At 40.7% G+C, this 16,922-nt stretch overlaps 1 protein-coding gene across 1 annotated transcript in view; it reads left to right on the plus strand.

The window, feature by feature from the left end:
- Positions 1-15,407, plus strand: part of LOC123396520 — a 122,913-nt gene extending 107,506 nt beyond the window's left edge. Inside the window, exons 2-5 of the mRNA XM_045091437.1 lie at positions 11,685-12,047; positions 12,704-13,014; positions 13,755-13,839; positions 15,086-15,407. Of these exons, the coding sequence (XP_044947372.1) occupies positions 11,685-12,047; positions 12,704-13,014; positions 13,755-13,839; positions 15,086-15,095 (769 nt within the window). The 3' untranslated portion in view covers positions 15,096-15,407. The remainder of the gene's footprint in view (positions 1-11,684; positions 12,048-12,703; positions 13,015-13,754; positions 13,840-15,085) is intronic.
- The last annotated feature ends 1,515 nt before the right edge of the window (positions 15,408-16,922 follow it).

Raw genomic sequence — 16,922 nt, forward strand, 5'->3', positions numbered from 1 at the left:
TTTGTCTGATGATGCTATGCATGATACTGCTTTGCCACTAGGTGCATTCCTTGATGCACAAATTGCTAGAGTTGCTGCTAGACGTGATGATACTTCTGAAACTGCTGATACTATTGAAGTAGAACCTGCTACTATGCCTGAATTGCCTGATATGCCTAAGCGTTATGTTATGGAGGGAGAGATAGCCGAGGATTTTTCTTGCGTGTAAGGATAGCTATGATGTTCAGAAATTACTGCTCAAGTGGAAATAAAGATCTGTGAACGCTAGGATGAAATACGACCCGAAGTTTGCAACTCCGCCTATCTTTGTGACCGATAAGGATTATGAATTCTCTGTCGACCCTGAGCTAATCACTCTGGTCGAATCTGATCCTTTTCACGGTTATGAGTCTGAAACGGTTGTAGCCTATCTTACCAAACTGCACGATATAGCCACCCTATTCACTAGTGAGGAAAAGATCCACCACTACTATATCCTCAAGCTGTTTCCTTTCTCGCTAAAGGATGATGCTAAGACCTGGTTCACTTCTCTTGCTCCTGGTTGTGTGCGTAGCCCCCAGGATATGGTCTACTACTTCTCTGAAAAATATATCCCTGCCCATAAGAAGCAAGCTGCCTTGCAGGAAATATACAACTTTGCTCAAGCTGGAGAAGAGAGTCTCCCACAAGCTTGGGGGAGGCTCATCCAGCTACTGAATGCTTTGCCTGATCACCCTCTTGAGAATAATGAAATACTTGATATCTTCTATAATGGACTTACCGATGCTTCCAAAGACCACCTAGATAGTTGTGTTGGTTGTGTTTTTAGGGAACGAACTGTAGAACAAGCTGAGATTCTACTGAATAACATCTTGTGCAATGATAATGCTTGGACTATTCTGGAACCACCTCCTAAGCCAACTCCAAAGAAAAGAGGTATTCTATTCCTCAGTCCTGAAGATATGCAAGAAGCTAAGAAATCTATGCGAGAGAAAGGCATTAAATCTAAAGATGTCAAAAATCTACCACCTATCGAAGAGATCCATGGTCTCGATAACCTGATACAGGTAGTAGAAGTAAATTCTCTGCGTAGGTTTGATGAGAGTGATATTCCTTTTGATAAACCTGCTAGCCTATGCCTGGATGAATTTGATAACTTTGTTGCCAAACAACAAAGTTTCAATGATTATGTTAGCAGACAATTGGAACAGAATGCTCGTATGCTTAGTCATTTAAGTGCTTGTGTAGACAGAAATGTCAATGATCTTAAGCTCCTGAGTAAACATGCCTCTATGGTTACTACTCAAGTAGAACAAGTACTTCAAGCTCATAATGACTTGCTCAATGAGTTGAATGAAAATTCTGTCAGAGTCGTCACTAGAGGCGGTAGAATGACCCATGAACCTTTGTATCCTGAGGGTCATCCTAAGGGAATTGAAAAAGATTCTCAAGGAGTTAGCACTGATCCACCTAGTCATCCTAGAAAGAAGAAGAACGATGATAGGGATTTGCACGCTAGCAACCCTGTTGCTGCTACACCTGAGAGTCCAAACGATGTCTCTGTCTCTGATGCTGAAACACAATCTCGTGATGAACATGAGCCTAATGATGATATCAATAGTGATGTTCATGTTGATGCTCAACCTAGCAATGATAAGGATGTGGAGATTGAACCTGTTGATCTTGATAACACACAGCCTAAGAACAAGAGATACGATAAGAATGACTTCGCTGCTAGGAAGCATGGTAAAGAAAGGGAACCATGGGTTCAGAAACCCATGCCCTTTCCTCCCAAACCATCCAAGAAAAAGGACGATGAGGATTTTGAGCGCTTTGTTGAAATGATCAGACCTGTCTTTCTGCAAATGCGTTTGACAAATATGCTCAAAATGTCTCCGTATGCTAAGTACATGAAGGATATTGTGACTAATAAGAGGAGGATAACTGAGGTTGAGATTTCCACCATGCTGGCTAACTATACCTTCCAGGGTGGAACACCTAAGAAACTAGGTGATCCCGGTGTGCCAACTATACCTTGCTCCATTAAAGGTAACTAAGTTAGAACTGCTTTATGCGACCTTGGAGCCGGTGTTAGTGTTATGCCTCTCTCTCTTTATCGTAGACTTGAACTGGATAAGTTGACGCCCACTGAAATCTCTCTGCAAATGGCCGAGAAATCAACTGCTTTCCCTAGAGGCATTTGCCAAGATGTGCCTGTTGTGGTTGCCAATGTCACTTTCTTAACAGACTTTGTTATCTTGGATATTCCCAAGGACGATGCCATGGCGGTCATCCTCGGAAGACCCTTTTTAAACACTGCAGGGGCTGTTATATATTGCAACAAAGGCAATGTCACTTTCCATGTCAACGGTAATGAGCGTACAGTGCACTTTCCGAAGAAACAATATCGAGTACATTGCATCAATGCTATCGAAAAAACTTCATCGATTCTTATTGGGAGCTTCGAATGCCCTATTCCTACTATCAAGATGAAGTATGATTTGCTTGTTGGGGAAATACACATCCCCATTGAGGTGACCTAGTGACTATTCGAAAATTCTCCTTCTTCTTTTGCGATTTGAAAAAGTTTGTCAAAGACTTGATCAACCTCAGTGACGGATTTCTTTCGATGACCATGAGATGGATGAATCAAGGAGTCACGAACCTCTGTTCCAAGCTTTCACCTTCGGTTGCTTAGAAGAAAAATGATAGGTTTAGTTTAGTTTTCCCTGTTTTCTGTTTTAGCGTCCGGTAGAAAAGTACCCCGAAAATAAAAGTTCTCCGAACGTCCTGAAAATCAAGTATGATTTTTTCTGGAATTTCTGAAAAAATTCTAAGACAAAGAGATTGTCTAGGGGCTGCACCAGTGGGCCACAAGCCCTTGGGGCGCGGGCACCCTCCTGGCCGCGTCACCCAGGCATGTGGGGCCCACAAGCACCCCTCCACTCATTCTTGCTCTCATCTTTTTTCCTACCTCCAGAAAAAAATCGTTTCGCAGCTCAAACCCGTGTTCTTGCTCCTCTTGCTGGGATTTTCGATCTCTTTGCTCAAAGCACCATTCTCCGAACTGTTTTGGGGAAATTACTCCTTGGTAATTGACTCCTCCATTGGTCCAATTGGTTTTTGCTCTAGTGCCTTATACTCCGCGTATTTTTGCTGCCTTGGTGACCATGTTCTTGAGCTTTGCATGCTGAAATTAGCTGGTCCCAAGTAGTTTTGATGCATAATATGGCCTCTTGCTACGAGTTTAGTTAATCCTTGTTCATCTTTCCTTAGAATCAGTGAAAATTTCAGAAAAGCAAGATGTTCAGGAGAAACTATCATGGTGGTTCCTCAAGCAAGAGAGGTCCCCGTCTTGCGATTCGGGAGCCCGATCCTTACCAACCAAGGGACGCATAGGTACAACCATGTGAATGGCCTTATGATGAATTCATGATTGAGGCAGGTTTCAAAGACGAGTTTGATGCACTTGTTCACAACGTCGGACTCGAAGAATTCATCTCCGATAAATGTGAACAATATGTTGCTCTCACTTCCTCTTTTGTTCGTAGATTCAAATTTTCAGTTGGCCGTGACACATCGGTACTTTTTGATCTCTATGACAAATCGTATACCATGGATTTAGAGGATTTCAATAGAATTTGCAAGATACCTATTTGGGGTAGTCTCGATGATCCTCCTAAATCTTTGGTTAGAGATTTTTTCTCTGGTATAACTGTTGGAGAAACTAGAGATATTACGCAAGCTACCATGGGGAGTATTCATTTTCCTGCCTTGCATTACTTTACCCTCTTCATAGGCAGATGCATTAATGGCAAGATTTAGCATTGTCACCTCTGCGCATCAAACCTTAGTATCCTTAAGAGCACAGCAACGGGTGACAAAAGTTTCAACATGGGAGCTATAATAGCAAGGAGGCTGAATAAGAATGCTAATGAAGGGGATTTCTTTGGTGGGATCTATGCCACTCGCATAGCAAATTTTCTTGGAGTACCCATCCGCGAAGGAGATCCCCCACTCCATACAACTTTCCTTGACCGCGTTGCTTTGACACGCTACCAGTTCCTTGAGAGGGATGACAAATCCCTCCTATACCGTTTGATATTTAACCGGCAACGTGTTTTCCATATTACCCTTCCTGCTCCTGCCTTCTTTGACTTTCAGGTAAAATGAAGATATTACATAACCAAAGGAGAGGCAGAGGAGTATGAGAGGGAGGCAAAGGATGCTAGTCTCCCTAAGGCAGCTATTCAGGCAGTTGCTGCAGCGCTCCCGTATAACCCCCATTATGATTTTGGGTTTCGCCAGGACCATCCTCGGGAGTAGACCAACTTAGGCCAAAAGCCTAAGCTTGGGGGAGTACGTGTTCTCACCAACTTTACATTCATGCTTATGCTTTCACTTTGTTTGTCAGTGTTCACACTTTGCCACTATATCATCCATGCTAGTTTATTTCTTTTTCTCGTTTTATTTTCGTGTGTCTGTCTAGTTTGAGAAAACCCAAAAAGATTTTCTTTTTCTTCTTTTGCTTGTTTGGAGCTTTCCCGTGTAAATAGTTTTCTTTTTCTTCGGGTCAAAGTAGAAGACCATGGTTACAATGTTTAGTGGCTCTCGCATGCATACCTGTTTAGCTGTTAAAGAAACATATTACTTTGTCTTCTCCTTTGTGTTTACCTGCAGATTCCAGCTTCAGTCCAATGCATGAGCACGCTTATTATTGTTCACATCGTTCGGTCGTGCAAGTGAAAGGCAATAATGACGATATATGATGAAGTGACTAAGCCTGGAAAAGATGGTATAAACTCAATCTATTTTGTTTTTGTAAATATGACTAGCTCATCATGCCCGATTCAACTTTGTTGTAAGGGAAACATGTTCTCAATGACAACTTAGAGATCATAGTTGCTTATGCCATGCTTACTTAGGTAGGTTCTTATAATGGTTTGTCTTGGATGCCCACATGAATTTTGAGATGACTGTGTTGTAGTATGATAGGATGGTATCCTCCTTTGAATGATTCAAGTGGCTTGACTTGGCGCATGTTTACGCATGTAGTTGAAACAAAATCAACATAGCCTCTATGATGTTCATGTTCATGGTGATTTATGTCCTACTCATGATTGCACTCAATGTTAGTTAATCTCAATGCATTTTGATGACTGTTGTCGCTCTCTAGTTGGTCGCTTCCCAGTCTTTTGCTAGCCTTCACTTGTACTAAGCGGGAATACTGCTTGTGCATCCACTTCCATAAACCCAAAGTTGTTCCATGTGATTCCACCATACCTACCTATATGTGGTATCTACCTGCCGTTCCAAGTAAATTTGCATGTGCCAGTTTCTAAACCTTCAAGAAATAATCTGTTTTGTGTGCCCGAACCGCCCATGTGGTGACAGGGGCTATCAGTATCTTCCATGCTAGGCGTGTTATCCTCGATATGTGTTTATTCACTATCATTCACGAGAAAGGGGCCGGTAATTGGAATTCCCGGTTCCATGCTTAAATCGAAAAGATAATTGCAAACAAATCTCCCCCAGGATTGATGTTGGTATGGACGGTACCCGAGGATTCGGCTAGCCGTGGACTGTGATTGATTGGTGGTGGGGGAGTCAAAACTTTACTTTTCTGTGTGGGAACCACCTATAGCATGTGTGGCGTGGAAGATGTTGAGAACTCTTAGTCATTGCGTTGACAATGAAAGCATGCCACCCAAAATTATTATCTCTGTTTTCAAAGCTTGAGCTCTGGCACCTCTACAAATCAATGCTTCCCTCTGCAAAGGGCTTGTCTATTTATGTTCCTGTTGAGTCATCCTCCTCTTATAAAAGCACCAATTAGAGAGCACCTATGTCGTTTTTATGCTTTGCTTTCAATTGTGTTGAGTATGACTGTGACTGGATCATCTTTGCCCTGAGTTACAATGGTTAGTCAGCCCTTGGTCTTTGAAGGTGCTCTCATTTATGTTTTGCGGTCTCAGAAAGAGCTGGCGAGATACCATCTGTTCGTGTTGCTTCATATTGTTTTGATTGAAGTGTTGACATTTGAGGCTTATTATTATTTGCTCGCTAGTTGATTATGCCATTGATACGAGTTTACCGTGAGACCTAGATGTCATTTGCTTATGTGGTTTGCTTGTGATCATGCTGAAATTCTGGTTATGAGTTAGACATAGTTGCAACAACAAGATCAAACAGAGTTCGTCATAGTTTTTCTTTTGTCTCTTTCAGTTTGTCAATTGAATTGCTTGAGGACAAGCAAGGCTTTAAGCTTGGGGGAGTTGATACGTGTCCGTCGTATCTAATTTTCCGAACTCTTTTGCCCTTGTTTTGGACTCTAATTTGTATGATTCGAATGGAACTAACCCGGACTAACGTTGTTTTTAGGAGAATTGCCATGGTGTTGTTTTTGTGCAGAAATAAAAGTTCTCGGAATGACCTGAAAATTTACGGAGAATTTTTCTGGAATTAATGAAAAATACCTGCGCAAAGATCCACCGTAGGGGGTGAGCCAGTGGGCCACAAGCCCAGAGGACGCGGCCACCCCCCTGACCGCGCCGTGAGGGCTTGTGGGGCCCACGAGGATCCACCGCCTCCAATCTCAGCTCTATATATTCCGTTTCGCCCGGAAAAAAATCAGGCAGAAGGATTCATTGCGTTTTACGACACGGAGGCGCCACCACCTCCTATTCTTCATCTGGAGGTAGAGCTGGAGTCTGTTCTGGGCTCCAGAGATGGGAAATCATCGCCATCGTCATCATCAACCTTCCTCCATCGCCCATTCCATGATGTTCTTCACCGTTCGTGAGTAATCTTATGTCACACCCTGTTTTTCATCACAAGTATTTTATGTTGCAAAAATCAGAGCTTGTTAAAACTTTTTCAAATAATGTTGTGAGTGCAATGTCAGCCCTTGTATGAGTGAATGCTTGCTTGCTTGATGACTCAAACCCATGAAAAACTTATTAATTTGCTCTCTTCAAAAACCCTTTTTCTTTTATATCAAGATCACCTTCATCATGTTGGGATACACTGCTAGCTCATGAAGCCAAGTGGCACTTCCAACCAAAGTTGGTGATCTGATCCAAATATTATTTTCATTCATTAAAAATATTAATTGGTGATTTAAAATATTATTTTCCTATTTTATATTTATGTCTGTTTCTAAGGCGAGGAAAGATATTCCCACAAGGAAAATTGCTTTCCTGCCTTAGAAAATTCTGAGGAAATTCATGGAAGCTCAGAAGGACATATATTTTCCATATATAATATTTTCAACCCTATTTTATATTAATATTATTTGAGTAAAACCCTGAAAACCATTTATGTCTGTTTTAGCTTTTTCAGATGTTTCCAAAGGAAATGATCTCAATAAATTCCCATAAAATTACAGGAGCCCTCCCAAGACATAGTAGGTGCTCACATAAAATCTCACCTTGATCCAAGGTGGGGAAGTGCACCTAATGAGCCCAAAACCCTCTCTGTCCAGAGAAGAGTTGGAACAACTCTACATTGCAAAGTTTCTCCAATGCAGCTCAAACTTTGCAGAGGTGTTTGACACCCCAAATGAGGACTCCACACCAAAGATGGGATTTGTGAGACTCTGATTGGCCACACTTCCTTTGTATGCGGCATCTGCAATGAAGCAGCGACGTCTGACAGCTCGCATATGTTTGCGCCACCCACTTGTCCTATCAAACCGTGGGCATCAATTTCCTCGTGGACTGACGTCGGAAAAAAATTTATGGATCAAATTTAAAAATGCCCTTATGAATTGTAATGACTAGTGTTATAAAATTGTTGAGTTTTCAGTTTATGATGCTCCTACATGTTTAATCTAGTTGTTTCTATTTAATTTTTAAAAAATATTTAAACTTGCTAACATGTTTAAAAAAATTTTGTACAATATGGAGAGCCCTTAATGCATAATTTCCGTTGCGTGTAAAAAATACTACTAGTATCAACCAGTTTTTATTTTTGGATTGTTGCTTGCGGGATTGTCTCCATGCTAAAATTACTAACGGCCTGCTTGGATTGGGTGTAAGTTTATACACCTGTATTAGTTTTAACGGAAACGCTAATCCAAACGGGGCCTAAGTGCTGTGTTTTTACATTTTGTTTGCTGCTGTCCGTTGGATGGGCAACTAATGCTAGATGGAAAGGCACATATTACGCCGTGACTGTCAGAAGGCATGTCACTTGATCCCGGCCCGTCTATCTAGGGGGGCTGTTTCTACCACTGCGTCTGCATGTAACACGAGGTGATGTGACATGCCTCTCTGTCGCCCTGTCGCCGATCAGCCTTCACAGCATTCAAGTGTACAAATAATGCCAGCATAGAACTAAAAATACATATAAAAAACAAATATCTGTATAAAAATGCGGCTGGGGTCACCCTATTGATTCGATCATCAAATAAAATAAAGTAGTATTTAAAAAATGAAATAAAAGAAGATGAATTAGCAAATCGTGAAACAGAACAAAATGTGATTATGAGTTGGTGATCACTTTTGGTGAAGTGATGCACCGGTGTTTTTGTGTGAGTATGGTTTCGGAAATGGGATTAGATTTATGATGTGTCGACCGTCCCCAACCTTACCAGTACGACCACGATACCCCTTTATGGGACGGGGCTTTGTTGATTACTCTAGTCGGTGCTAGCAAAGAGCCACATTACTAGTGGCGGGAGTGATTGTCGTCACTCTCTTGATGGGGTCGTGCCAGGTAGGACGACTATGCCATTATTATGAGTTCCAGGCACACCGTTGGTCCCCGCATGATTGATACTGTCCAGAGTCGGTGCTCGTAAGACATACAACATGTGGGCTGGGTACCAATCGAGTGGACCTCTTTGTCTAGTATCGTTAGGGGAAAGATGATGATCGGGAACTTACCTCGGGTATATGTGATATACCGCGAGTCGTGGATGACACGGAAGTTTCCCGTTTCTCATGGGTCCAGCGTACTACCTTTGCAGAGTGTCAAACTATTCGAATAGCTGTGTCCACGGTCAAGGACAGTTGGGTGGTGCTACTTAAACTACGTCCAGCGTTTCCGCATAAACCAGGTGTGTGTGGTGTTAAAAAGGTGTTGTTATGAGAGTAATAAAATGACCAAGTTTGGTGACTTGGCATATAGGGTAAACCCGGATGGTTTAGCCCTCATTAATACATTGAGGTTATGACAAGTCCGATGACTTGGCATATAGGGTGAACCCAGATGGTTCAACCCTTAGCAGATATGTTGATATATGTAACCTGTTCTTCAAGAGTAAATCTTTAACTTGTGGCATATACCTGATCATTCCACCAAATTGCATTCCACCAAAGATACATGTTACTGTTATTCTTCACTATCAATGTTCATATCATGGGCTGTTTGCGAGTACATTCAAAGTACTCATTGGCTTGCCACTGGTTATATTATTGACCAGACATGGAAGGACCGGAGTTTGGCGACGAGTACGCCGTCGGAGACAGACCTGCGATCTAGGACGCTTCCAAGTCAGAATGCCTGTCGGTGTAGGCTTGATGGCATGGGCACCCCTTAGCCCTTACGAGTTTCCGCTACTCGATGTATCTGTTTAATTTGGCTTTAGGCCTCGCTCTTGAACCCGACCTTCTGGTCGTTTGATGTAATAATTTCGGTACTTGGATGTAAGACTCTATTATTCAGTATCTGTGTTCAGTGAACCTTGATCCATGGGGTCACTGGGCACGGCGAACTCGACTTGCTAGTCGGGGTCCCCACATCTCATCGTAGGCTTGCTGCACGGTGATGGGTTGGATGAGATCTATCATGTAATCGAGTTAGTTTTGACGGGGATTGATCCATAGTATCCACTATGTTCTGAGATTGATGTTGCTACTACTTTTCCATGCTTAATGCTTGTCACTTGGGCCCGAGTACCATGATTTGAGATCTGAACCTATTATATTGTCGCCAATTTATGTGTGTTTTAGATCCTATCTTGCAAGTTGTAGTCACGTACTATGTGTTATGATCCGGCAACCCCGGAGTGACAATAGCCGGAACCACTCCCGGAGATGACCATAGTATGAGGAGTTCATGTATTCACCACGTGTTAATGCATTTGTCCGGTTGTTTATTAAAAGGAGAACCTTAATATCCCATAGTTTCCATTAGGACCCCGCTGCCACGGGAGGGATGGACAATAGATGTCATGCAAGTTCTTTTCCCTAAGCACGTATGACTACATACGGAATACATGCCTACATTAGATTGACGAACGGGAGCTAGTTACTTATCTCTCCATGTTATAGTTGTTACATGATGAATCACATCCGGCATAATCATCCATCACCGATCCAATGCCTACGAGTCTTTTACTACTGGTCCTTGCTATGTTACTTTGCTGCTACTCCTGTCACTATTGCTGTTGTTACTTTGCTGCTACTGGTTACTGTTGCTACTGTTGCTATCATACTACCTTGCTACTGATACTTTGCTGCACACACTAAATCTTTGAGGTGTGGTTGAATTGACAACTCAGCTGCTACTACTTTAGAATATTCTTTCGCTTCCCCTTGAGTCGAATCAATAAATTTGGGTTGAATACTCTACCCTCGAAAACTGTTGCGATCCCCTATACTTGTGGGTCATCAGGTGCCACTAATGCCCGAGGGTGATGGTGTTGAGATGGATGACCACTTGAGAAAGAAGTCACTACAAGAAAAACGCTCAATTATGACCAAAAATAATGAGGTGGTTTAATTGGTCATTGATCCATGACCAAAATTCTGAAATTAGTCATGGCAAGTCTAAGAGGGTCCAAAGCCCATAACGTTATGACCTTTTACGTCCATTAGGTCATGATCCCATTGCACAAAATGATCATTAAGATGTGTAGAATTATTTATGATCACATTTCAATGCTTCCGTGACCAAATATAAGATCATAAACATATGTGTGGAGGTGACTCGACGACACATCATCAATTTTTCCTATGTGTCATGTATAGAGAGCAAAAAATTATTTTATACGTATATGGATGAAGTAAATGATATTAGATAAATAACAATAAATTATAATTATTCATTTTAATATCTTGAATATTTTATAAAATACAATATAATTACCAAAATGAAATATATGAGCCCATGCTAATCTCATAATTTGGAGACCTTATTTAGATACATATTTTTGAAAGGTGGTATAGGGTACCTTAACTTGGTGTTTGAGACAATAAAAACATAAACATGAACTCATGGCTCATTTTAACAACTATTGTAAAAGTTCACGTAAGAAGTATGGAGATATAATTTTTTTTCAACACATTATGTTGAATGTTTTCCAATGGCGACCCACATGCAATTTGTATAGAAGTAGAGAGGTGGGAGCCCTTTCGATATACATATCTTCTTTTCTTATTTTTAAAGTCAAATATGTTTGCCTTGTTAAATATATGTTCGTTCAGTGATACAAGGTGACGCACCTTGCCGATTGGCTGCACAAGTGCTCTTTTGCACCGCATGTTCATAAAAAAATACACCTAAACTTATAGTACGTGTGCCTGAAAATACAACGAAACCACGTCCCATCGACAAGTACAATGATGTAGATATACGGTTGAACCACCTCTTTTTTGCAATCAAAATATACAACTAGAGACAACAATATGGATCTATATTTCCTAAATGCAATATCTGTACGGACTTGAGTAGACCCATTAATTGAATACGATCTAAAGTCCCTTCCCCACACACGTAACCCTAACCCTATCTCCAGAGTCCAGACCCATCCCCTCGACTCCCCTCCCACCTCTCCCGCCGTCAGCCTTCCTTCCCCTCACCAGACCCCCTGTGCTCCCGTTCGCCACGACAGGCCCCTGCGCTCACTTCTCCACCTCTCCCATCAACCTCCCAGGCACGATACCCTGTGCCCCAAGGAGAACGGCGACAAGGCAGTGGCAGTCGTCACCATGGAAGAAGTTGCAAGAAGATCTACCACGCCGTCTCCATTCAGGGATCTGTCGCCGCGTCGCCGCCTCCCTGCCCTCTTTGCCGCCGCCGTCGTCCATTGCTGAAGACGCCTCCTCCTCGCTGGCGAGATGGTACAGCCTCCTCTTACTCCTATCTATGATGGCTCTAATCCGTGCTCCTCCGGATGCCAAGTTTCAGCTTTCGTTCCTGCTTGTGGGGTGTAGGAAGCATTTCGCTTTGCGATTGTGTGGGTGGCTTGCACAGGGAGATCTAGAAATAAGTTTTCCGGCACAGAGAGACTAACAAAAAGCTTTTTGACACTACATGCTTTCGTATTATGGGGGAGAGAGTAGAAAGGTAGTTTAGGTCCATGGGTCGGGAAGGGAATTAGAATATGTTGGCTGCTCATGAAAACGGGACAAAGGCAAGAATTTATTGGGATTCGAATATTCTATGGTAGTAAATAGGACAAAATCTTAGTTAATCCCAAGAAGTTTCTTGCCAGAATTTCAGATCATGAAAAAGGGAGAATGCATGATATGCGGTTACAACGACAGTATACATCTATTGACTAGCGTTACCCCATAGCAGAGAAGAAGCCTCCGAGCTCGTGCTTGTCAACTCCATGTCGGCTGTTCGAAGCATCCCTGTTTTCTTCTTTCTACTTATGAATTGTAGTACTGCATATAAGTGATGTATTACATCAAGGTGACATATATCTTATTTTCCATATTCTACATGAGATGGCTTCTGTATGTTCTAACGGATGCTGCCTTATTTTGTGCAGGCTTATTGCATGCTACACTGGTCCAACAAGTAGTGTATTGGTTCCATATCAGCATAGCTTCCCAATTCATATATGGACTTCAGCATATCAGGAAATAAGTGACCTTTCGCAAATAATGCAGTTGAGGGGACTTCTGAATGTTACTGTTCAAAAAGCGAGAAGGAGGATTATTGATATATGCTCCAGACCATGGAATGATTCATGTCGTTCATCAAGCAATGCTAGGCTGTGTATTATCCAAGATATTAGTACTTGGATGTGTTCTATTTTCATGGATGTCTTGCCCATCCTAATAGAGACCAATAAACAAAGTACGTAGTTATTACCAGAACATGTTTCCATTTTAATCCTCATAATTGATCTTATGAATAAACTCAGATTCTTATGATTGTAGTCTGCAGTCTAATATTTCCAGCACTGCTATACTTTATACCTTCTCAAGCATACTATGATTTTTCTTTTGAGCTTATTTTATTTTGCAAATAGAAACATTAGCTTATAATCTGCTATAATATATTTTCTTCAATGTTTAATGCTTCAAAATGTTTATACAAATTTCTCTCATTTTATTTAACCAATGGATTGGTGCAGCAACCAACATCTTTTTGTGGCTCTTTCAGAACAGTAGACAATGCCATAAAATATGTGATTCCATAATGACACACAATTTATTATTCCTTAGTTACCTATACTCAGCCCAAGTACTTTATGCTAGAGTTGATGTATAGCCTGTGAATTGATATTCTATAACTCATTTTCACCAGTTTTGAGAAATTTTGCTTAACAATATAGGCATGGATAAGTAGTGGCCTGCAATGTTTATCAAGCAACTGGATGTAATCTTTCCAAGAAGGAAATACAAAGTATTGGATTACCTGTCTATAATCGAGGTATATATGCATGAACCTATTATCGGTTATTATCTCCTACCCTTTTTTTATTATATGTGGCTCATTGTATATAGCCTTATCTATGCATTAGTATTTGATGCTCTATCATGTTAGTTTCCTTGGTCTGCTTTTTAAGCCTTATCATCATTTTTTTCTTGCAGGCGGCGATGGCGGGAGTTCCGTATTGGGAAGAGGAAGAGGGCGAGAAGAAAGAAGGCTTGGGTGGTTGTTCCGTATGCTGAGAAGGTTATGGGCAAAGAAACTCCACTCTTATTTACTTATAGGAAATCATTTACTTACATGTGGTTGGAAACTTTCTCGTGGCTGTAGCTCCGGTGGTAGTTCTTTTCCCATCTCCTTTAAAATGGTCTATGAAAAAATTATGCAACATTACAATAGTTAGTTTCTGAACCACTAATTTCAAATATGTAAACAAATTTTTTTGTAAGTACCAATAAGAGTCGTTCATGCATATCGACTTTTTGACCATAATGTCAACCACTATACATCCATGCACGATCTGCCATCTAACAAATTATGTGTTGAAAGTGAAATATATCAGCTATTTGATTATTTAACCTCACATCATACTTAGGATGAGTTATTTAGTAGCAGCTATACATGTATAGCAATTGTAAGCAAATAAATGTACACATAAGATAAAAGTTTAACGTTTAATACTTACCGAAGGCCTGCTGAAATACTGAAAAATTGTGGAGTCACCAAGCTGGCTAGCAAACTCCCAAAGTCCACTAGCAGATCCAAGATTTAATCCTATTGCACACAACATAACAATTAAGAAAATTAGCATGGGTAGGATGTGCTCAAACAACAATGGTAACAGAAAAATAATGGAACATTCGCTAAGCATTACATTACAAAAAAGAAGGTATACAATACCATCCAATACCCATAACCAGAAAACAAGACATGCATATGCTATATTTGAGAAACCAGTTAATTGTTAAATGATAGCAAGCATGCAGTAACTAAATACACAGCGGCAAGGAAGAAAAAGTAAAGTAATGTCACAACATGTCGTCCTATCAACAAATCGAAATAACAGTGTTAAAGTTGTACCAGTGCTAAAGTTGGAACCTTGTGATGTCAATCCGGTGTGTTCCTTCATAACAGTACATATACTTTTTACATACATGTACCAAGCTAAGGCTATTTTGCAAAATCTGCGACGTCACTTGACACCATAAAGATGTATGTAGCCTCACCAATGCTACTGATTTTTGTCCTGAACAAATTGATTGTTGATTTCTAGTAGTATCTATGTAATAGAATATGAGAGAAATTATATTTACATAGCGTTGACACCTTAATCTTGCATCTATGTAACAGAAGATGAGAGAATTATATAACTTTTACGCTTAATACACTACCACTGTTAGAGATGAAATAGTTCTAATTTATTTATTACTTGTACATTATAATATTTGATTATTTTGTATGCTTTCTTATGTTTGATTATTTGAATTACCAGGATGATCTGAAGAACCTAGAAGAAGTAGAGGACAGGACACGAGGAGGGAACAAGAAGCTTCGTTTATCATTAATGTTATGTGCGATCAACAAAAACTTGTGCTTCTCATCCAATCTTTGTCGAACTATGTTGATGTGTGATTATGCACTTGTTGGGCCCTATTGCTGTACACCTGCATTTCTAGAACTATTTCGTTGTGCACTTGTTGGGCCTTGAACCTTGATGTGTAGAGGAGTCGATGGATGATGTATTGTAATTCATGTGATGTGCTACTGAAATGAAATATATACAACTAATGTGTAGTATTGTACTTGTTTTTTAATGGGTCTATCCTGAGATATACATGTTTTTGGCAAAATAATGTATCAGCCTAAACAATTTAGACATTTTTAATAATAAAATAGTATTGGTGGAGGCCCATGTAGACTAGATTATTGAATTGGGCTGTGTAATTTATGATGATTCCATTTGGTCACTAGCAATGCCATGTTAGCACAGCCACATCAGATCCTATGTGGCTCACGCAAATGGTAATGACCAAACTAAAATTTTGGTCAATAGAGATCTACGACCAAAATTTTAGAAATGTCAAGTTTGTTCATTCTTGACGGCCAACTCTCGACCTTGTAAATTTGGTCAAAAAAGGTCAATAAACAACAACAATGACGAATCAATGACCAATATAGGGAGTCATATTTGACATTATTTATTGTAGTGAGTGGTGTACCCGGAAATGTTTTGTGTGAGTGGTTTTGGAAATGGAATTATATTTAAGATCTGTCGACCGTCCCAACCTTACATGTGCGACTATGATACCCCTTTATGGGATGGGGTTGTGTTGATTACTCTCGTCATGCTAGCAAGGAGCCCGCATTACTTGTGGCGGGAGTGATATGTTCACTCTCGTGATGGGGGCGTGCCAGGTAGGACGACTATGCCATTTTTACGTGTTCCGGGCACACCGTTGGTCCCTGCATCGATGATACGGTCTAGAGTTGGTGCTCATAAAACGTACATCATGTGGGTTGGATACCAATCAAGTGGAATCTTTGTCTAGTGTCGTCAGGGGAAAGGCATTGATCGAGGACTTACCTCAAATTGTAAAACTATTCGAATAGACGTGTCCACGGTCAAGGACAGTTGGGTGGTGCTACTTAAACTACGTCTAGAGTTTTCCACATAAGTCAAGTGTGCGTGTGTATAAAGGTGATACATTAGAAAGTGATTACTCGGTCAAGTTTGGTGACTTGACATGGAGGATGAACATGAAGTGTTCAGTCCTCGGGATATTTATGTTGATACTTGTAACCTGTTCTTATGATAACTATTTACTTGTTGATGCATGACTATCTAAATTCATGACCATGTTTATACACTTATAAAACCTTCTTTCCACAAAGGTTGCATTATACTTCATATAGGATTCAATTACCTTATCCACATCATGGCTTGTTTGCGAGTACATTCAAAGTACTCATTGGCTTGCCACTAGTTATTTCATTGACCACGTAAGAGAGTATAGAGGATGGTGAAGAATACCTTGGTGATGTTCCTGTGAGCTAGGACGCTTCCCAGTCAGAATGCCTATTGGTTAAGGCTAATGGCATGGTTTCACGCTTTCAACCCGTAGTTCCGCTACTGGTCAAGTTTGGTGTGTCGTCCTTCAAGGCCCTATATATGTTAGACTTAACCGCAATAGTCATTATTTGTATCAAACAATATGTATGGATGTAAGACTCTTGTTATTTAGTTTCTGTGTGTTCAGTGAGCATTGATCTCTGGGATCACTGAGCACGTTCATTCCGCGATCTTGACTCGTAAGTCGGGGTCCCCACAT

This window comes from Hordeum vulgare, chromosome 5H (assembly GCF_904849725.1).
Source record: "Hordeum vulgare subsp. vulgare chromosome 5H, MorexV3_pseudomolecules_assembly, whole genome shotgun sequence".
Classification (NCBI taxonomy): Eukaryota; Viridiplantae; Streptophyta; class Magnoliopsida; order Poales; family Poaceae; genus Hordeum; species Hordeum vulgare.